The sequence below is a fragment of the Chinchilla lanigera genome, unplaced genomic scaffold, assembly GCF_000276665.1.
Source record: "Chinchilla lanigera isolate Chin_1 unplaced genomic scaffold, ChiLan1.0 scaffold00014, whole genome shotgun sequence".
Taxonomy (NCBI): Eukaryota; Metazoa; Chordata; class Mammalia; order Rodentia; family Chinchillidae; genus Chinchilla; species Chinchilla lanigera.
In genome coordinates this window covers 11,149,537-11,165,710 of record NW_004955415.1, presented here as the reverse complement: position 1 = coordinate 11,165,710, position 16,174 = coordinate 11,149,537, and the positions used below count along the sequence as shown (strand labels likewise).

At 48.5% G+C, this 16,174-nt stretch overlaps 1 protein-coding gene across 5 annotated transcripts in view; it reads right to left on the bottom strand.

Moving 5' to 3' along the window:
• Positions 1-14,381, bottom strand: part of Fgf1 (fibroblast growth factor 1 (acidic)) — a 94,225-nt gene extending 79,844 nt beyond the window's left edge. For 2 of the 5 annotated variants that reach the window (XM_005380699.1, XM_005380707.1), the window contains exons 1-2: positions 13,985-14,381; positions 5,099-5,226 (exon numbers count right to left, since the gene is read on the bottom strand). Coding sequence is in view for 1 of the 5 variants with exons in the window: in XM_013512345.1 (XP_013367799.1) it covers positions 5,099-5,226; positions 13,985-14,059 (203 nt within the window). In the remaining 4 variants the exon portion in view is untranslated. Of the gene's footprint in view, positions 1-5,098; positions 5,583-13,984 lie in introns of those variants that run through there. The other 3 variants (XM_013512345.1, XM_005380701.1, XM_013512347.1) reach the window with 3 other exon arrangements.
• Positions 14,382-16,174: the final 1,793 nt, after the last annotated feature.

The window sequence follows — 16,174 nt, the reverse complement described above, 5'->3', positions numbered from 1 at the left end:
TGTGATATGTTGTAAAATGTTGTATGTCTGTTAATGTTTCCCTCCTTTTATCTTTAAAAAAAAAAAAAAGATGTTACAACTCAGCATACTATGTTGAATTGCAACTAGATCATCCCAAAAGCACTGCCTAGTCAGGGAACCTAGAGTCTGGTTTCCTACCTTCTGCCTTTTCTGGAGCCATTGTAATGAGTCCCACAGACTGAGTGGCTAAAACAACAGGAATTTGTTGTCTCAATTCTGGATGCCGGAAGTTCGGCCTCCAGGTGTTGGCAGATTTGGTTGCTTCTTAGGGTTGCGAGGAGGGATCTGTTTCAGGCCTTTCTCCTTCGCTTGAGGATGGCTACCTTCACACTTCGTCTCCTCACATCACCTTCCTTCGGTTATCTCTGGAGAGACCCTAATCTCCAAATAGGGCCCTGGGGCCCTCGGGGTAGGGGGTTAAGTTCAGCACGTGGGTGTGACTGTGATATCTACCTCCACAGGCCCATTTCTCCAGCACTCTGTGATTCACCAGATGAGAGAAAATGGGGCAGCACAGGGACAGCTCATCTTCGGAAGAAATTATAGGGGACCTGGGAGTGAGGCAGACAAGATGGTAACGTGAGCTGGAGACAGACGCCCACCTACGGGTAAGAAAGGATGGCTGAACAGACAGGGACTAAAACCACTCAGAATAGCCTAGGGCAGGGATGGCAAACCCTTTAGAGACCGGTGCCCACACTGCAAACCAAAACCACTTATTTATTGCAATTAAACCTGAATACTGAGGTTTTAGTTTAGAAAAAACCAACTCATACATTAATATCTTTTGTCTTCAAAGAAACATGACATGCAGGCCACGGGTTCCCCACCACAGGCCCAGTGGTTAGGCGTTAGGCTCTGGTTATGAACTAATCCTGAGTTTTCAAGGCACTGACTGCCAACAGGGCCTTTTCTCTCACTTACAAACTGTGGGCGAAAGTAGCGTATGCTGTACGGGATCGCAGTCGAGAGTGAACGAGTGAGTAACAGGAGTGACAGGCTCGGCACTCTGCCTGACACACACCGGCTCAGGGTGTGGTTCCGGTGTCACTCAGGAAGAGCTGATGGCAAGAGGTAACTGACGCTGCTTCAGCCCACACAGCTCTCTGCTCCCCTTAGTGGTAATGAAGGAAAGGGACTCAGAGTGACAGCCAGACTCGAGCTGCCTCAGTTGTGGCCTGTGGCCCACAGGCATCAGAACGACACGGCCCCACCCAGGAAAGCAGAATCTAAGGTCCCTCATAAACCCAGTGAGTCACTGCGTGGAGCCCTCCCTCTGATTCTTACGCATATTAAAGTCTGAAAACCCCTGGACCAGGCACGGTTTCTGGAGGAGCGTTGATGAGGCATGCGCGTGAGGAAGCCTCATATCCACACAGGGCTCAGGCAAGGGGCACGGCCCTGCCTGTCGGTAACACCCCATGCCTTGGACAGAGTCAGAGAAGCGTGAGCCCCATCTCTATATGTTACATTTTAAATGTGCTCTTTAGAGGGGTCAGATCTTTCACATCACTAGAAACCGTACTGTGTCAAGACGTTCAGTTTTGAATAATCTATCCTTCCTCTCCCCACAACTAGGGTTACCCAGCACTAACCAAGGCTTAGCTCAAGGTGACCTCTGACCTTAGGGTGAAGGGGTGTAGGGAGTCCTGGCCAGCATGCTTGATGTTCCGGGGTCTGCGTCCTCCAGCCCCCTTTCCTAGTTTGGGGCACCATCCATGGTTCAGGAAAGCCAGGGCACACCTTGTCCCTCGGTGCCTGTATTCATGTCTAGAGACCCTTGGTGCGCTAGGCCAAGGTTTTGCCCTCGGCCCCAACTAGGCCCTGCCATCTTTTAGCAGAGTCCCAAATCCTGGCCTCTTTCTTAGGGTCTTCCCATATCATCTGTTGCTGAATTTCTTTTTCTTTCTCTCTTTTCTTTCTTTCTTTCTTTCTTTCTTTCTTTCTTTCTTTCTTTCTTTCTTTCTTTCTTTCTTTCTTTCTTTCTCTCTTCCTTCCTTTCTTCCTTTCTTCCTTTCTTCTTTCTATCTTTTTGAGACAGGGTCTCACTATGCAGTTCAAGCTGGCCTTGAATTCACTTTGTAGCCCAGGCTGTTCTCGAACTCTCAATGATCCTCCTGCCTCAGCCTCCCGAGTGCTGGGATTTCAGGTGTGTGCCACCACGCCCGGCTCTCTATTGCTGAATTTCTGTTGCCAAGTTTCTGCCTCTTAGGACACCTCTCATTGTCTTCCAAACAAATATGGACCCCCCCAGTTAGCAGCACAGACTCACTGGACAGCCTGGGTGTGAAATTTGGCCCTGCTACTTGGTACCTGAGGCCACAGGTAAAGGGCTCACCCCAGCCTCACGTCCTGCATCTGTAACAGCTCTGTGGACTGACAAACTAGAAGCCTGGCCCAGTGCTCAGACAAAGGAAGGGCCCAAGAAACACTGGTGACCAGGATGGAAGCTTCTTGGTTTCCAAATGCAAAGTTCCATGCCAAAAAAAGTGCCTCCACGCTGCCAATAGGTGGCACTAATGGTCACTCGTAGACTATCACTTTGGACTTTATGCTCAGCCTTTGTAGAGCTCACATTTTAATAGGACGATATCAGCTATTCACATGGCACTCACTGTAAGCCAGGCACAGTACTAAGGCGGTCACTCCTTTGATCTTTTCCATGTCAAAGTGTATACTTTATTACCTACTTTACAGGTCAAGAAAATGAAGCAGATCACAGGACCAATAAGCGGCAGTCAGAATTCAAAGCCACAGAATCCATTACTTAGACACCATGTTATGCTATTTCTCTTACACAGATGATTCAGGAGGTAAAATAATTGCTCATCCTGCCCCTCTTTCAGTCTCTGCAGGCCATTGGCCCAGATACCTGCTCTTGTCCTACACCTTGGGCGCCTTCCAGCTGAATTGGACAACTTGTCAACCTGCTCATCTCTGTAACCAGCCCACCTTAGAGGTCCCCTCCCTTCTCTGTGGCTGATCGGGCTGGACCCAGTCACATGTGAAAGGGGTCACTTTGTGGGTACGTGATGAACAATTGCTGGTTAGTGAATCCTTTCCTAGGAAAAATACTCATTCACCCACACTTTCTGTGCCACAGATAGATATTTCTTTACTGAAAGCAGGGTATGTCTGTGGCACAAACGGCTATAGATTATTTTTCCAGCAGGCTAATAAGTAAGTCAAGGGGTACTGCTTCAGCCAAGCAATGTGTATTTAATGAGGTGGAAGTGGGTGTGCCTTGCACTCTGCACAATGCCTAGTTCCTGGCTGCTGGTGCAGCAGGGTTGGCAGCTCCAAGCTCCTTAAGGGCTTATTCAGGAGCCTCAAAATACATGTCATCACAGAGATGGACCGTGCTGTCCCTCCAGGGATGGGACATCCTTTGCTAGTGTACATGAAGGTTATGGTCATCTGTTCTCCATCTCTCCAGAACGCCTTATCTTCGTGGTTGGTGCTACTCACCTATAAATCAAACACTTCCCCAGAATTCTGCTTTCTTAACCCCTCCTTGAACCCAGGGAAGGCATATGTAAATATGTTTGGGGGACAGTTTACAGAAAGCTCATCATTTCCTTCCCGAAATTTTGTATGTTAACTTTGCCTTGGATTAGGAACTTCACTTGCAAACCCATGCACTCCTACTAAAAACTGCAAGGATAACCAGACTCTCCCTGCATCTTCAGCCAGCTGCCCTCAGCAGCAAACCGGTGCTTTCACTGTCAGAGATACAGTTTCAAAAGGGGACTTTCCTAGGAAGTCCTCAGTGACCAACACAAAGAAAACAGAGGAAAAGGGAATTGTGGCTGTGAATCAGAGTCTCCACCAAAATCCAGACTTCTTCATACAAACAGTCCTGGTAAACAGCTGGCCAGCCCCTTGCTGGACACCACTTCCCAAAGCAAGGCTCTTGTCTTTTACCCCTTTGTTACTGCCAGGCAGGCAGTAACAAAGCCGCAGGGAGGCAAAGCCGCAGGGAGGCAGCCTAACTCTCCCTGTGCCCCGATGTTCTTGTCCTCTCCCTGGGGCTTAGGGAGCTAAACCCTGAAGCTCACAGCCCTGTAGAGAATGAAAGGGAAAGCTGAGAGGAAGGAGGGGAAGCGGGGGTGCCTGTGCAGCAGCCAGAGAGAACGTGAAGTGCTGGAATTCTGCTGAGACATCGTGAGCTCTTGCGCTGAGATGGGGGTGTGGGCTCTGGACAATGGTACTTGATCAGATGCCTGAGATTCCCAGGTCAGCATCTGGAGGCCTGAATTTCCCAAGTACTTCTGTGTAGGAGCCCTGCGTACTTCTGGTACGCAGCAGCAGGGAGGGCGTGGGTAGCATGTGTGCCCGGTGGCTCGCCATTCTGGCTCCTTCTTTCTTGGTGGTGTGGAAGGGGTCCCAGACGAGGGTGAGATAGTCAAAGATGGTCAGACGAAAGGTGAGGAATAACCAGGTGGCCCAGGGTAGGGATATCAGAATACCAGCCTATCAAAACCCAGAGCTCACACTCTCAAATAATCCTATTATTCAGCCTGACATTATAGCAAAAGCCTCCCAAGATCTAAGCCACCCACCAGGTGGACTGGTCTCTCAAGGCACTGAATTTTCAGCCTTCTCTGGGGGGGTCAGTGTGACACAGCAAGATAACGTCAGCCAGACTCACCGCGGCCACAGCCTGTGGCTTCCGCACCACTGACCGCAGGGGCTGCATCCAGCACCGTAGTAAGTAGGAACCTTCTAGCTCCCTCCCGTCCCTGGGGCAAGCCCTGGGGGGCAGGAACATAATGGGGCAGACAGCGGTGCATGATTCCTTTTGCAGTGTCTAAACTCGAGGTGCTATTTTTGCAGGTCTGTGCCATTAGCAAGCCCTTCCCCCACACAGGGGTCAGGGGTCCACTCCGCCAGAGGTGAGCTCCTGGGGAGCCTCTGGTGGGCAGGCAGCTCCACACTATCTGCTTACCGTGCTTCTCAGCCATAATGTCCCGTTTTTTCTTTCCTCTCCCAGTAACCTTCTATTTTCACCCGGATACACTCCCTCAGCTCCCGACATAACCTGTTCTCTCAGCAGAACAGACCCCTTGGTTCTTACCTGAAAAGCTGTCCCAGGGGAAACTGCATCCACTTGGTGCCCTCTGCTCTGTCTGTCACCGTCACCTTGCTGTGGCTGCTTCCCAGCAGCCCTGAGCCTGCTCTCTGAGCCTCTGGGTTACTGCAGCTCTGTGGGGAGAGGGACGGGCCTTGGCATGCACATCAGGTTGCTGGCTCGTCTCCAGACTCCATGCCACAGAGCCGCTACCAGTCCCGAGGGCTGTGTGGGAAGCAGGCGAGGTGCTGGCCTCTAGGTCTGTCTCTGCCCTGTTCATCAGCAGAGCGGACCTGCCTTACTGCCCCGCCCTCCACAGCCGGAGAGACAGAACTCTTCGTGCCCCCAACTCCAGGCCACAGGCCCAGGAACCCAGAGCCTTTGGCCAGTTGAGAGAGAGGCAGAGATGGCAGACGGTAAGAACAACTACCCTGCGTGTTATTTTACCATGGTTTGTCTTGGGGCAGATGCCTGAGCCCAGTGGACTACTAGCCCGTCTGAGAAGAATCCTGTTTATTTTGAGGCCTCAGTCACCAGGGAAACAGCAGGTCGTGGCTTGCAGACACTCCTCTGGAATCAGAAGGCTGCTGGATGAAAGGGAGCCCTTTTCTGTTCTGTCATCTGGCATCCTAGCCAGATGTCTGTAGGTGTCTCTGTGTGGCAGTGAGACTGTCTGTCTGTCTGCACCATTCCTAGAGCCAAGCCCTACAAAGGGCATTTTACAAAGCCAGGCAGGGTAATGGCCACCCAGCTCAGGCCCAGGAAGGGGCTGCAGAGAGCATCTGTCATTCCTCATCCCTGCACAAGCCTGTCCCCCTTGCACTAGGTGAGTCCTCCCGTGATCTCTGCTTCAAGACTGATGATTTCTTCAATGGGGCTTGGGCGTGGTCTTCACACCACTGCCAGGACTGGGGAGGGAGGGAGGGATGGGGAAGGAGGGAAGCCAAACAAATAACTCTGGAACAAAGGTGACTGGAAGGATAGGGATGGGGGTGTCTCTGAAGAGACTAAACGGGAGGGTGATGAGTAGTTTCCGATAATTGCAGAGTCCCTCCTCCTCATGCAGCCATTCGAGTCTTAAAGGCATGAGTGAGTGGCGAGTGTGTTCACCTTCACGTGCACACACGAGCCTGCCCACCTGATGATTCAGATACAGATGGACAGAGGGACCTGGAAGAGCTGTTTCTTTCTGGCCTTCTTCCTTTCTTTCTGTTGCTTGGGTTCGGTGAAGGTAGAGTGAACACTTTTCTCTGCACGAAGCACCCAGGGAGGGGACCATCCCTGGATCTGGAGCAGGGAGAAGTCCTGAGAGCTCATCCCCCGTGTCCGGGAACCAGAGGTATGGACGCCCATGGGCCCCGCCACTGCAGGTTGACACCCTTGGACCACATGGTGCCAGGGGCCACTCCTGTGCAGCTCAGCTCTGCGGGCCCAGAACCACACTTTCCTGAAGGAGATCAGTAAGACTTTCCTATTCACGCCGTCCCTGCAGAGCCACAGAATCAGCATGAGGTGTGATAATCAAATGTGTCCGAGTGTGTGAAAGCACCTTAAACACCAGAGGTACCAAGACAACTATTCTCTCATTTCTCCACTATATCTAGTCATGCTTTCACACACACACACACACACACACACACACACACACACACACACAGCTTAATCCTTAGCTACTGACTTACACTAATTTCTCTATCTTGAGTGTTACAATTCAAATACTGAGAAATAATGAATTCTCAGTTCCCTAAAATATTTCATCACATAATTCCCTGCATGTTGAATTTTTTTAAAAAATTCCATTTTAACATCCCCCAGTCTCCATTTCAACTTCCATGTCAAGGATCTAGATTTATCTTTTATACATACATGGATATTTTTTAAGACCTAAGACATGATGATATGATGCTTCTTGGCCCCACTGTTATTTAGAGTGGGAAGGACTCTGAGATTACCTACTGGAAAAGTCTGGCCTCAGAATAGCTCTTAGCTTTATGCCAGGAAATAGTCCGTGGAAATAATAGCTGTTGAAACCACTTATTAAGCATCTACAATCTACTAGATCCTATATAGCATAAGTAGCAGAAATCATACCTTCCCCAAAGCTATGATACCACTTCAAAAGCCATTTCTGTCATGATAAATCCTTATATGCAGCCATACTGCAGAGAGGTGGTCTGAGAAAGAAAGAAAATTATAGATTTTGAGGACCAAGAAAAATCCTATTCTGTTTACCCATGGAATTGTGGGCCTACCCAGAGTCCTCCACATCTAAAATGTTGGGGCTGGTGCTAGACATGAGATTTCCTTTCCACGTCCCGAGAGGCAGGCTGCATGATTGCACTTAGGCAGTTATTACAGAAAGCAGCCCCATACCTCTTATAAGAGAGCTGGAAGGGTGATAAAGGTGGAACGAGCTTTTTGTGTGGTTTTATTTATTCTGTGCTTGGTCCTTGCAAAAATCAGATGTAAAACTCACTTTTTAACTTAAGCCATAGGAAAGCAGCAAAGCATGAGAGATTCAGAGGATGCAAAATGCCACCCACCCATAAATACATTTTCTTCTACTCCTGGAATAACATAGGCCCTGGCATCTTGTCCTAGGATCTTGAGACTGGCATTTGGTATTTGCTTTAAAATTTCCCCCTTATTCATCCTGTTTACATGAGTGATGCGGTTATGTGAAACGCATACCAGACACACTGCATTTTCTTCCTAATCTCATTTGACCTTGTTCAGGCACTACAAATCCTAATCAGCTGACAGGAAAAATCAGATGCTGCAGGCCACTTTCTTCTCCCAACCAAGACTTTCCTTCTGTGTACGACCAATCAGGCAGTTACATCAAGACCTCCCGGCCTCCCCCTGGGCCGGGTGCCAGGACAGTGGAGCATCCTGGGAAGTGCAGCTGACAGTCCCGGGAAATTGCATTTGTTGCCCAAGGAGACCCGAAGGCAGTGCACACAGTAGAGCTGCCTGGCAGAAACGAGGCCCAACAGCTTCCAAGAGACGAGGTGCCTCACCCCAGCCCAAGAATGTGAGCTCGCCCTATCTCCAGCCAGCTCTCTAGCACTCCAGGAGAGTGCTTGAAAAGCTTCCTGCTCCAGAGAGGTGGGCTGCTTCCCTTCTGGTCCTGCTCAGCCATTGTTTATTCTAGTTTCCTTGATTCTAGTTTTTAAATTGTATTTTGAATATTTTAAGTCAGAACACTTCCTGCACATGATTAAAACGTACAGTGTACAAAAAGATATAAAACAATCCTCATCTCTTTTTTTCCCAAAGATAACCCGTAATAGCTGGTGTGTGTTTGGGGGGAGGTTGGGACTTTTCTCAGGGAGGAAAAAAATGTCTTTATATGGCTGGATGGGTATATGTTTAAAAACTTTACTATGCACATATTTTTTGTTTTTCACTTAATAGTAGATCTTTGCACATTGGTGTAGTCCACTCAAGCCTAGGCCAGTGCAGTGTACTCCTAACTGGTCCCTCTGCTTCTGCCTTTGCCCCCTATAGTCCATTCCAGAAGGAGCTTGCTAAAAGGTAAACCAGATTGCATCTCTATTTGCTCAACACTGTCTAGTGCCTTCCCCTTGCCTGAAGAGCAAATGCTAAGCATGCCAGCACCACCTGCTTCTCCCCAAATTCACTCTCTACCCACCCCTCCCTGTGCACCATGCTGCAGTCATACTGCTCTTTGTATGCCAAGCTTGGTGCTACCTCAGGGTCTTTGCACTTACTGTCCCCTCTCAACAAAATATACACAGCTATTTTCTGCTCCTTGATTCCTTGCATGGTGGGCTCTTTGTTGTCCATCTGGTTTCAGCTTAGACCATCTCCTTCCAGACCACCTGTTTTAAATCAGCCTCTCCTCATTGTCCTTCACATCCCCTGCTCCTGTTCTTCACAGAACTTAGTACTGTCTGATAACTATTATAGTCAGAAAATCTTAACTCATTTGCTTTCTGCCCCTCTGACCACACACACTGAAGGGGACCTCCACGGGGAGAGTAGGGTTTTTGTCTCTTCATCACTGTATGCTCTTGTGGTTCACAAACTTGAATATGCATCCAGTTACCTCAAGTGTTTGTTAAACTACACACTGCTGAGTCTCTGATTCAGCAGGTCTGGGTGGGCCTCCTGGATAAGAATTTGCATTTCCAACATACTTCTGGCAGGTGCAGAAGTCCGGGCTAGCACTCTGAGACTCGCTGTGTGGATTGTGAGGCTGGTGTTGCATACATGTTCATTACATGATGTGTGAGGCTGCATGCGAGGCTCTGCCACCTTCGTTTTTCAGTTTCTCAGTTCCTGGAGTTGGGCTGCAAGCCTCCTCAAAGTCTCTGTGACAGGAAGGTCTCAAATCTTGTCAGCTAGAATGGTTTGTCATGGACTTGTCAGCTGGTGATTAACACACCAAAGCTTCACAGACCCAAGTGGGAGCCTGTGACAGCCACCTTGTCCTCTGCCTCAGCAGATACCCACCCCTAAAATGTAGTGTGGCTCTCACGAGGTACTGGGCACGTGATTCCCCCAAGAGCGGTCACTTTCCCGATGTGCTTCAGCACCTGTGCTTTTAGCTCAGTATCTGGTGTCCATGCATGGGAATGCAGACAACCTGAGCACCAGGCAGGTTATAAAACAGAGATTTATAACTCTACTCCCCAGAAAAATAAATGTGCAAGCACACACACATTTTTACATTTTTACATTTCATTTTGGGAAGTTACAAGGTGCCCCACCCCCTGGTTAATAATTAGCTTGCTGTTTGGCAAAACAAACAGAACTAATCTGCATCCCAGGTTATTATTTAAATTTCTGATGAATTAGAAGTGTAAATGTAAAAAAGGCAAACCTTAGAGGAAAGCACTAAAGGAAAGCATTATAGTGAAACATTACTTAACGGGATTTATCATCTTAGAATGGGGATTACTTTTTGAAGCAGGATTTGAAACCCAGAAGTGCAAGCAGAATACTAAGAGTGATTCCATAAAATATTAAATATTCTATGCAGAAAAGAGGGGAGAAATCTCTGTGGTTTAGACTCAGGAAGAAATCTGCGGATCCTATCTTTTCTATCTATAGTCTTTCCACTGGAATTATGGGAATGGCCAACAGCCAGGCTCTCTGGGACAAGACAGGGACTTATCAGATCAGACAGAGACCACATTCTTCTGCAAAGCCTTGCTACTGGGTTAATGGTTCCACTGGTAGTGATTTGGGTTTTTAAACAATTTTATCAAGATACAATTATATGCCATACTGTCCATACATTAAAAATGTACAGTTGTGTAGTTTTGGTTTCTCACAGAGCTGTGTAACCATCACCATTACCATTCTGGAATATGTAGGAAGAAACCCCATACCCTTTAGCAGTCATTTCCCTCTCCTTGCTCCTGCTAGGTCCAAGCAACCACTAATCTGGTCTCCATAGATTTCCCTGGTCTCCATAGATTTCTGGTCTCCATAGATTTCCCTGTTCTGACTATTTCATGCAAATAGAATCACACAATATGGGTTTTTTTCCTTTGTATATGATCTTCAAGGTTCCTGTGTGTTGTAGCATGTATCAAAATTTCTTTCCTTTTTATTACCGAACAATATTTCATTGTATGGTGTACCACATCTTATCCATTTATTTCTTGATCCATTTATCACTGATGGATAGTTGAATCATTCCCTCTGTTTAGTTATTGTAAATAATCCTGTTATGAATGCACATGTACAGGTGTTTGTGTGGACAAACGCTGTCATTTCTCTTAGGTCTAGGGGTAGTTTTTCTCTTCAGGCTTTAGCCAAAGAATTCTTCTACACCTATCATAACCTCACAGAGCAGGGAGCAGGCTTGGGCCCTCCAGACCTCAGTGCACTTCCATCTCCCCCTTGGGACCTTCCTAGCTCTGTGAGCCTCTGGGAGGATACTGGGAAGATAAATGCAATGACAGAAGTCAGATGGGATCTGCTCTTTTGAAGATTTAAAGCATATGAATAAATTTGTGTGCATCAAATAAATAAGATACACCCAGAGGAAGAGTTTCACCAGCATGTGGATGACTATACCAGCCAAGAGGCCTGTGGCCAGTGACTCACAGGCTCAGACGGTATAAAAAACTTAGCATTTTGTAAAGATTTTAGTTTCCTCTAGGATGAGAAGTTAGTTGCCTACCAAATCCTGTCAGCCACTGTCTGAGAACTGCCAGTGTGATCACCCTGGTCAAGGGCAGGAGAGAGGGCATGGTCATGAGTAATGAGTTATGGCCAGAAGAGCAGGTTTAAGTTCTAAAGCCAACACAGTTTCCAAAATATCACCTTATACCATTTTAATTAAAAGGCACCTTGTTCTGTGCAGAGCGCGTTTTGTGAAATCCCTGACCCTTTGATATTCTTGATGGCTCTGGGGAGGGATATAACTCCTCCCTCATGGGTAGAATTTAGTAAAAACTGTCCCCTAGAGAGACGCGGGGGTCCTAGCCAGCAGAAGAGGCTCTTTACAATCAGGTAGTAGGACACCATACTGATAAGCATGTGAATTATGAGTGGAAAAGCAAAGGCAATGCCAAGTGTGCCTGGGTTCCGACCCCAACATGACCACTTACTGTTCCCATGATCTAGGACCTGTGCATTTCTTAAAACTCAGTTTCCTCACCTATGAAATGGAATATTCACAACGCTTTCCTGGGAGGTTCATTGTGAGAATTATGTGAGATGATACCTGTAAGGTTCCCGCATATATTCTGAGCTCAGTGTTTGCTTTGGTTATTGTACTACTTTCTTTGGTATTGAGCACTGAACCCAGAGAGAGCTGAGCTGCCTCTCTAGCCCTGCTTATTTTACTTTGAGCCCATCTAAATTGCCCATATTGGCTCTGGATTTGCCATCCTTCTGTCTCAGCCTCCCATGGAGGCCGTGTTACAGGCATTTGCCACCATACCCAGCTTATTTACTATGTTGCTTCTAAAGAAGGACTTAAGGGCCTCAAGCAATCTAGCCATTCATCGTGTGTAGGAAGGCTTATTTTCTTTTGGGTCAGTTCATTGGACTCAGTTAAATTGGGCATCTCCTATTAAATACCACAAAGAGGGTTGGCCACAAAACTTAATTCTCACCACCCCATATGTAAAATTCAAGTTGCGAGAGAAACAGAGAATCATGAAACTTGTAAAGAATATTTAAACAGGGAAAAACAGTCCTGATAGTCACTGCCACTGAGGTTTGGAAAGGGAGAAGGCATAAAATCTGGAAGAGCTGAACAGCGTCCCAGTCTTCCGCTCAGGGGTCGGGAGAGAGGAGGTGGGTGAGGGGAATGGAAGACCCAGGTGAGCACGGGCAATGTGGGGGTCCAGGCGGGTCAGGGCCTAGAAGGCGGCTAGAGACTGAGCCAGAGCCAAGCCTTTTCTTGTCAGTGGCTTTCCCACTGTTGGGGGTCTCCAGGAATGACATCGCATGGGGCCTTTTCGTCATCTGTCCATTAGCAATTACCCTTCCCATGAAACTTCGGGTCACTTGCGCCTTCTTGTGGGCTGTAAGAGGGAGGGAAGAGGGGGCTATGTTGGAGGAGCCTTGACTTTTCATCTAAACCACTGCAAAAAAGAGCAGCACAGTGGCAACCACTGACCTTGGCTGTCCTGCACCTAGGGCCTCCTCCTGGGCCAACATGTTGGAACCAGCCTTTGCGGCTCTCAGTCCGTGTGGGTTTGGATGGGGATCAAGTATTTTCTACTTCATGCAGTGCTTTTTAAAATGAAGCATTAACTCTACTGTAATGGGATTTGTCTAATGATTTCCTGGTAAATGTCTCCCCCAAGGCAGGAAGGGGCACAGCGCCCACCTTGGTTGCAGGGCAAGCGAGCCCTACATCAGCTAGAGCCCATAGGAACAGGAAGCACCTGCACTGACAAGGTGGTCGTGGGCCCGGGCTGCTGGTGGCCATATTGCCGCCACAGCAGCAAGCCCGCCTGCAGACGGAGCGACACAGGGAACGCAAAGCTGAGAGACAGAAGGGATAGCCTCAAACGCCACCATCTTCTACCTGGACCTACTATGCCTAAACTGGCTTTGGGGTGACGTAATCCAAAAAGAAAAAAAAAATCCTCTTTTTGCTCAAGACCCTTCCAACTGGTCACTAAAAGAATCGGGACTTAGAATTTGATTGAGTTTTTCTGAGCCTGGGTATTTGCAGCCCACAGCTTTAGGGTATTCTGTAGCCAGGACAGTAGTATGCAGGTGCAAGGGACAGTGGCCCCATGCTTACCCCTAAACAGACACTCACCCTGCGCTGTGCTTGAGTGTGCGGAAGGGGAGCTCACGAGGGAAAATGTGTTTCTGCTCCTTTTCCCTGCTCTGCTTACCAAGTCCTTGATTTTATTCCTCTTCGTTTGAACCGAAATGAGGAGTTCTTGGATCTGTTAAGCATAGTTTATAGGGCTCTTAAGAAGTCGGGAAGAGAAAGGGAAGGGAAGCTCTGCAGATCCCATTTTTTGTTTTTTTCCCTTTTGCCTAATAACGAATCAGCCGGCATCCTTTTATTTCTACTTCATGCAGTGCTTTTTAAAATGAAGCATTAGCTCTACTGTAATGGGGTTTGTCTAATGATTTCCTGGTAAATGTCTCTTCAGCAAAGATAATTCGCTTGGTAGGAACCACTTCCTGCTTTCCCGCTCAGAACTAGAGCTACCTACTTCTTTCCGGGAGTAAATTGGCCTCTGAATGAAGGAGTTTGGGGAAACTTTCTACCCCAGCACCCATCTTGTAGCCTCAAACCTGCTACAGACCCAGATGCGGGGAGGAGCAAGGAAAGCAGGGGGGCTGGGGGAGAGCCCAAGTGTGAGGCCAAGCGATGGTCTGGCCCTCTGCAGCAATCCGAGCCCCTCAGCCCCTCGCGGAAACAGATGCACTTACCTCTCGCCTCGGCTCTGGGGCGCTTTCCCTCCGGGCAGTGGCAGCAGCCGCAGCAGAGCACTCACACTGCCGCATTCACACCGGACTATCAGGACGCCCGCAGGCCGGCTGCTGCAGGAGGAAGGGAGTTCCCATTCACCATCTGAAGGGAGTGTCCTTCAGGAAGAAGAAGAGGCGATGCCCTGATCCCCCCTGAGGCTGTTGGATTCACTTGTCCTCCCGTCCTAGTGCGAATGGAACCCAAGGGAGCCCCGAGGGAGAACTAAGTGAAACCCTCCTCACCCACACACTAGCAGGTGGCCTCCCAGCTTTGAGATCCTGGGGAGGGAGATGGAGGAGTGGGTGGAGAGGCCACCTTCTTGGGCCCCTGCAAGGGCGGCGGACATGGCGTGCCCACAGGAAGCCCGAGGACAAGCACTTGCGTACTTACTCCCTCATGTGATCTTATTTTTGGACTGGACCCACAAGCTATTTGAGGGCTGGAGAACCGCCAGGTGAAAGGACAAGTATCTCTTCCAGGCTGTCTCTGTGCCCCTCTCTGAACCAGCCGCTGCTTCTTTTCTTCACAGGGGCAGAGGGAAGGGTCTTGGCCCAAGCAATTTGTTCAACTTGGCAACTTTTTTCTGACTAGTTGATTGCTACCCTTGCAGCTCAGAGAGGATAGGTGTAATGGGGCAAGTCATCACCTCCATATCGGAGGCAGGCAGGTGTTTCTGAGGCTGGAGGTCACATCACACAGTCTCACACACTCTTATTTTTTATTTTTCTGGTACTGGGGATCGAAATCACGACCTTGCGCTTAGCTGGGCAGGCGCTGTGCCGCTGAGCTAAATCTCCAGCTCCTACACACTCTTTCTTTTAGACTTAGAGACCTTCTTGTCAACACGGAGATACCAGCCCTGGAAGGCAAGTGTGAGCAATGTCAAGGAGCCCGGCTCTTACACATTCCCGGCTGCTTCTCCTTCTAACTCCTGAGCTTGTAAAACCTACAACCCTGAGAAACACGTAGCTGGATTTTTCACCACTACCTCTTCCTCTTTGGGCATGAGTGGAGCATTGAAATAGTCATGCCAGGCTGAATGCCAGTTCAGTACCATCGTCTTTGCCAGCTATCATCGCTCTTACTCCTGAGTGAGGTCTGAATGCCATCCGTGTGCTCAGCACCCTTCCCGTCCCCGCCCCATTTCATGTCATCCTCGCGGCAGCCTACCAGGAAGGAGTCGGCGGGAAGCAGGTTTGGAGGGGTCTTCAGCCTGACCTTTGGAGCAGCTGAGTGGCACCGCAGCGGTGGGGCTGACAGCCGCCCTGCTCTGTGCCTCCCGAACATAGATCTTGTTGCGATTCCACTGCTGTTTTCATTTCAAAAGGGAAAAAAACCAAAAACTTTATGGTTCATTCAGACGCCATCATTCCAGTCTCCAATTTCTATCCCAAATTTAGTTCTTAAAGGGGAGAATGAGGTTGTAACTGTTTACAGGTCCGGGCTCTGAGTCTAGGTACAACACGGAGAGTGTCTAGCCGCCATGCTCGTTGGAGCCATTTTCCTATGAGTAACTGACTGCAGAGGCAATGGTGAAGAGCCCTGGGTTCTAGCTGCATGGAGCTGAGTCGTCCTTTCTGCTACGGGAGAGAGCGGAGATGCAGCCAACCGCTTTGCAACACTGCCCTCTGCCGGCGCTAGACTGCATTACCTCAGAACGGTGGTCTTCCAGGCTGTGTAAGGGTTTTTAGATCAGTTTCCAGGTTTTCCCTTTCTGTACAGCCGTTCCTAAAATTGGTTTGCCTGACAACGAACTTGTGTTCACGGTAATGCTCTCCCCTAGTTTATGAGAGGGAAGCATACCTGTCACTATGCAAATGTTAATCTTAAAATGACTTTGCCGAAAGTGTAACAAGCTCATTTCCTGAACTGCAGGTTTCTTTTGATGATTTAATTCAATATCCCTTGAGCCGGGCGTGGTGGCGCATGTCTATAATCCCAGCACTTGGGAGGCTGAGGGAGGAGGATTGTTGCGAGTTCAAGGCCAGCCTGAGCTACAAAGTGAGTTTAAGACCAGCCTGAACTGCATAGTGAGACCCTGTCTCAAAAAGATAAAAAAAAAAAAAAAAAAAAAAAAACCAAAACAACTCAATATCCCTTAAGGATCTACTGGGCATTTTTTTCATTTGACAAGTTTCTTTTCCATACCT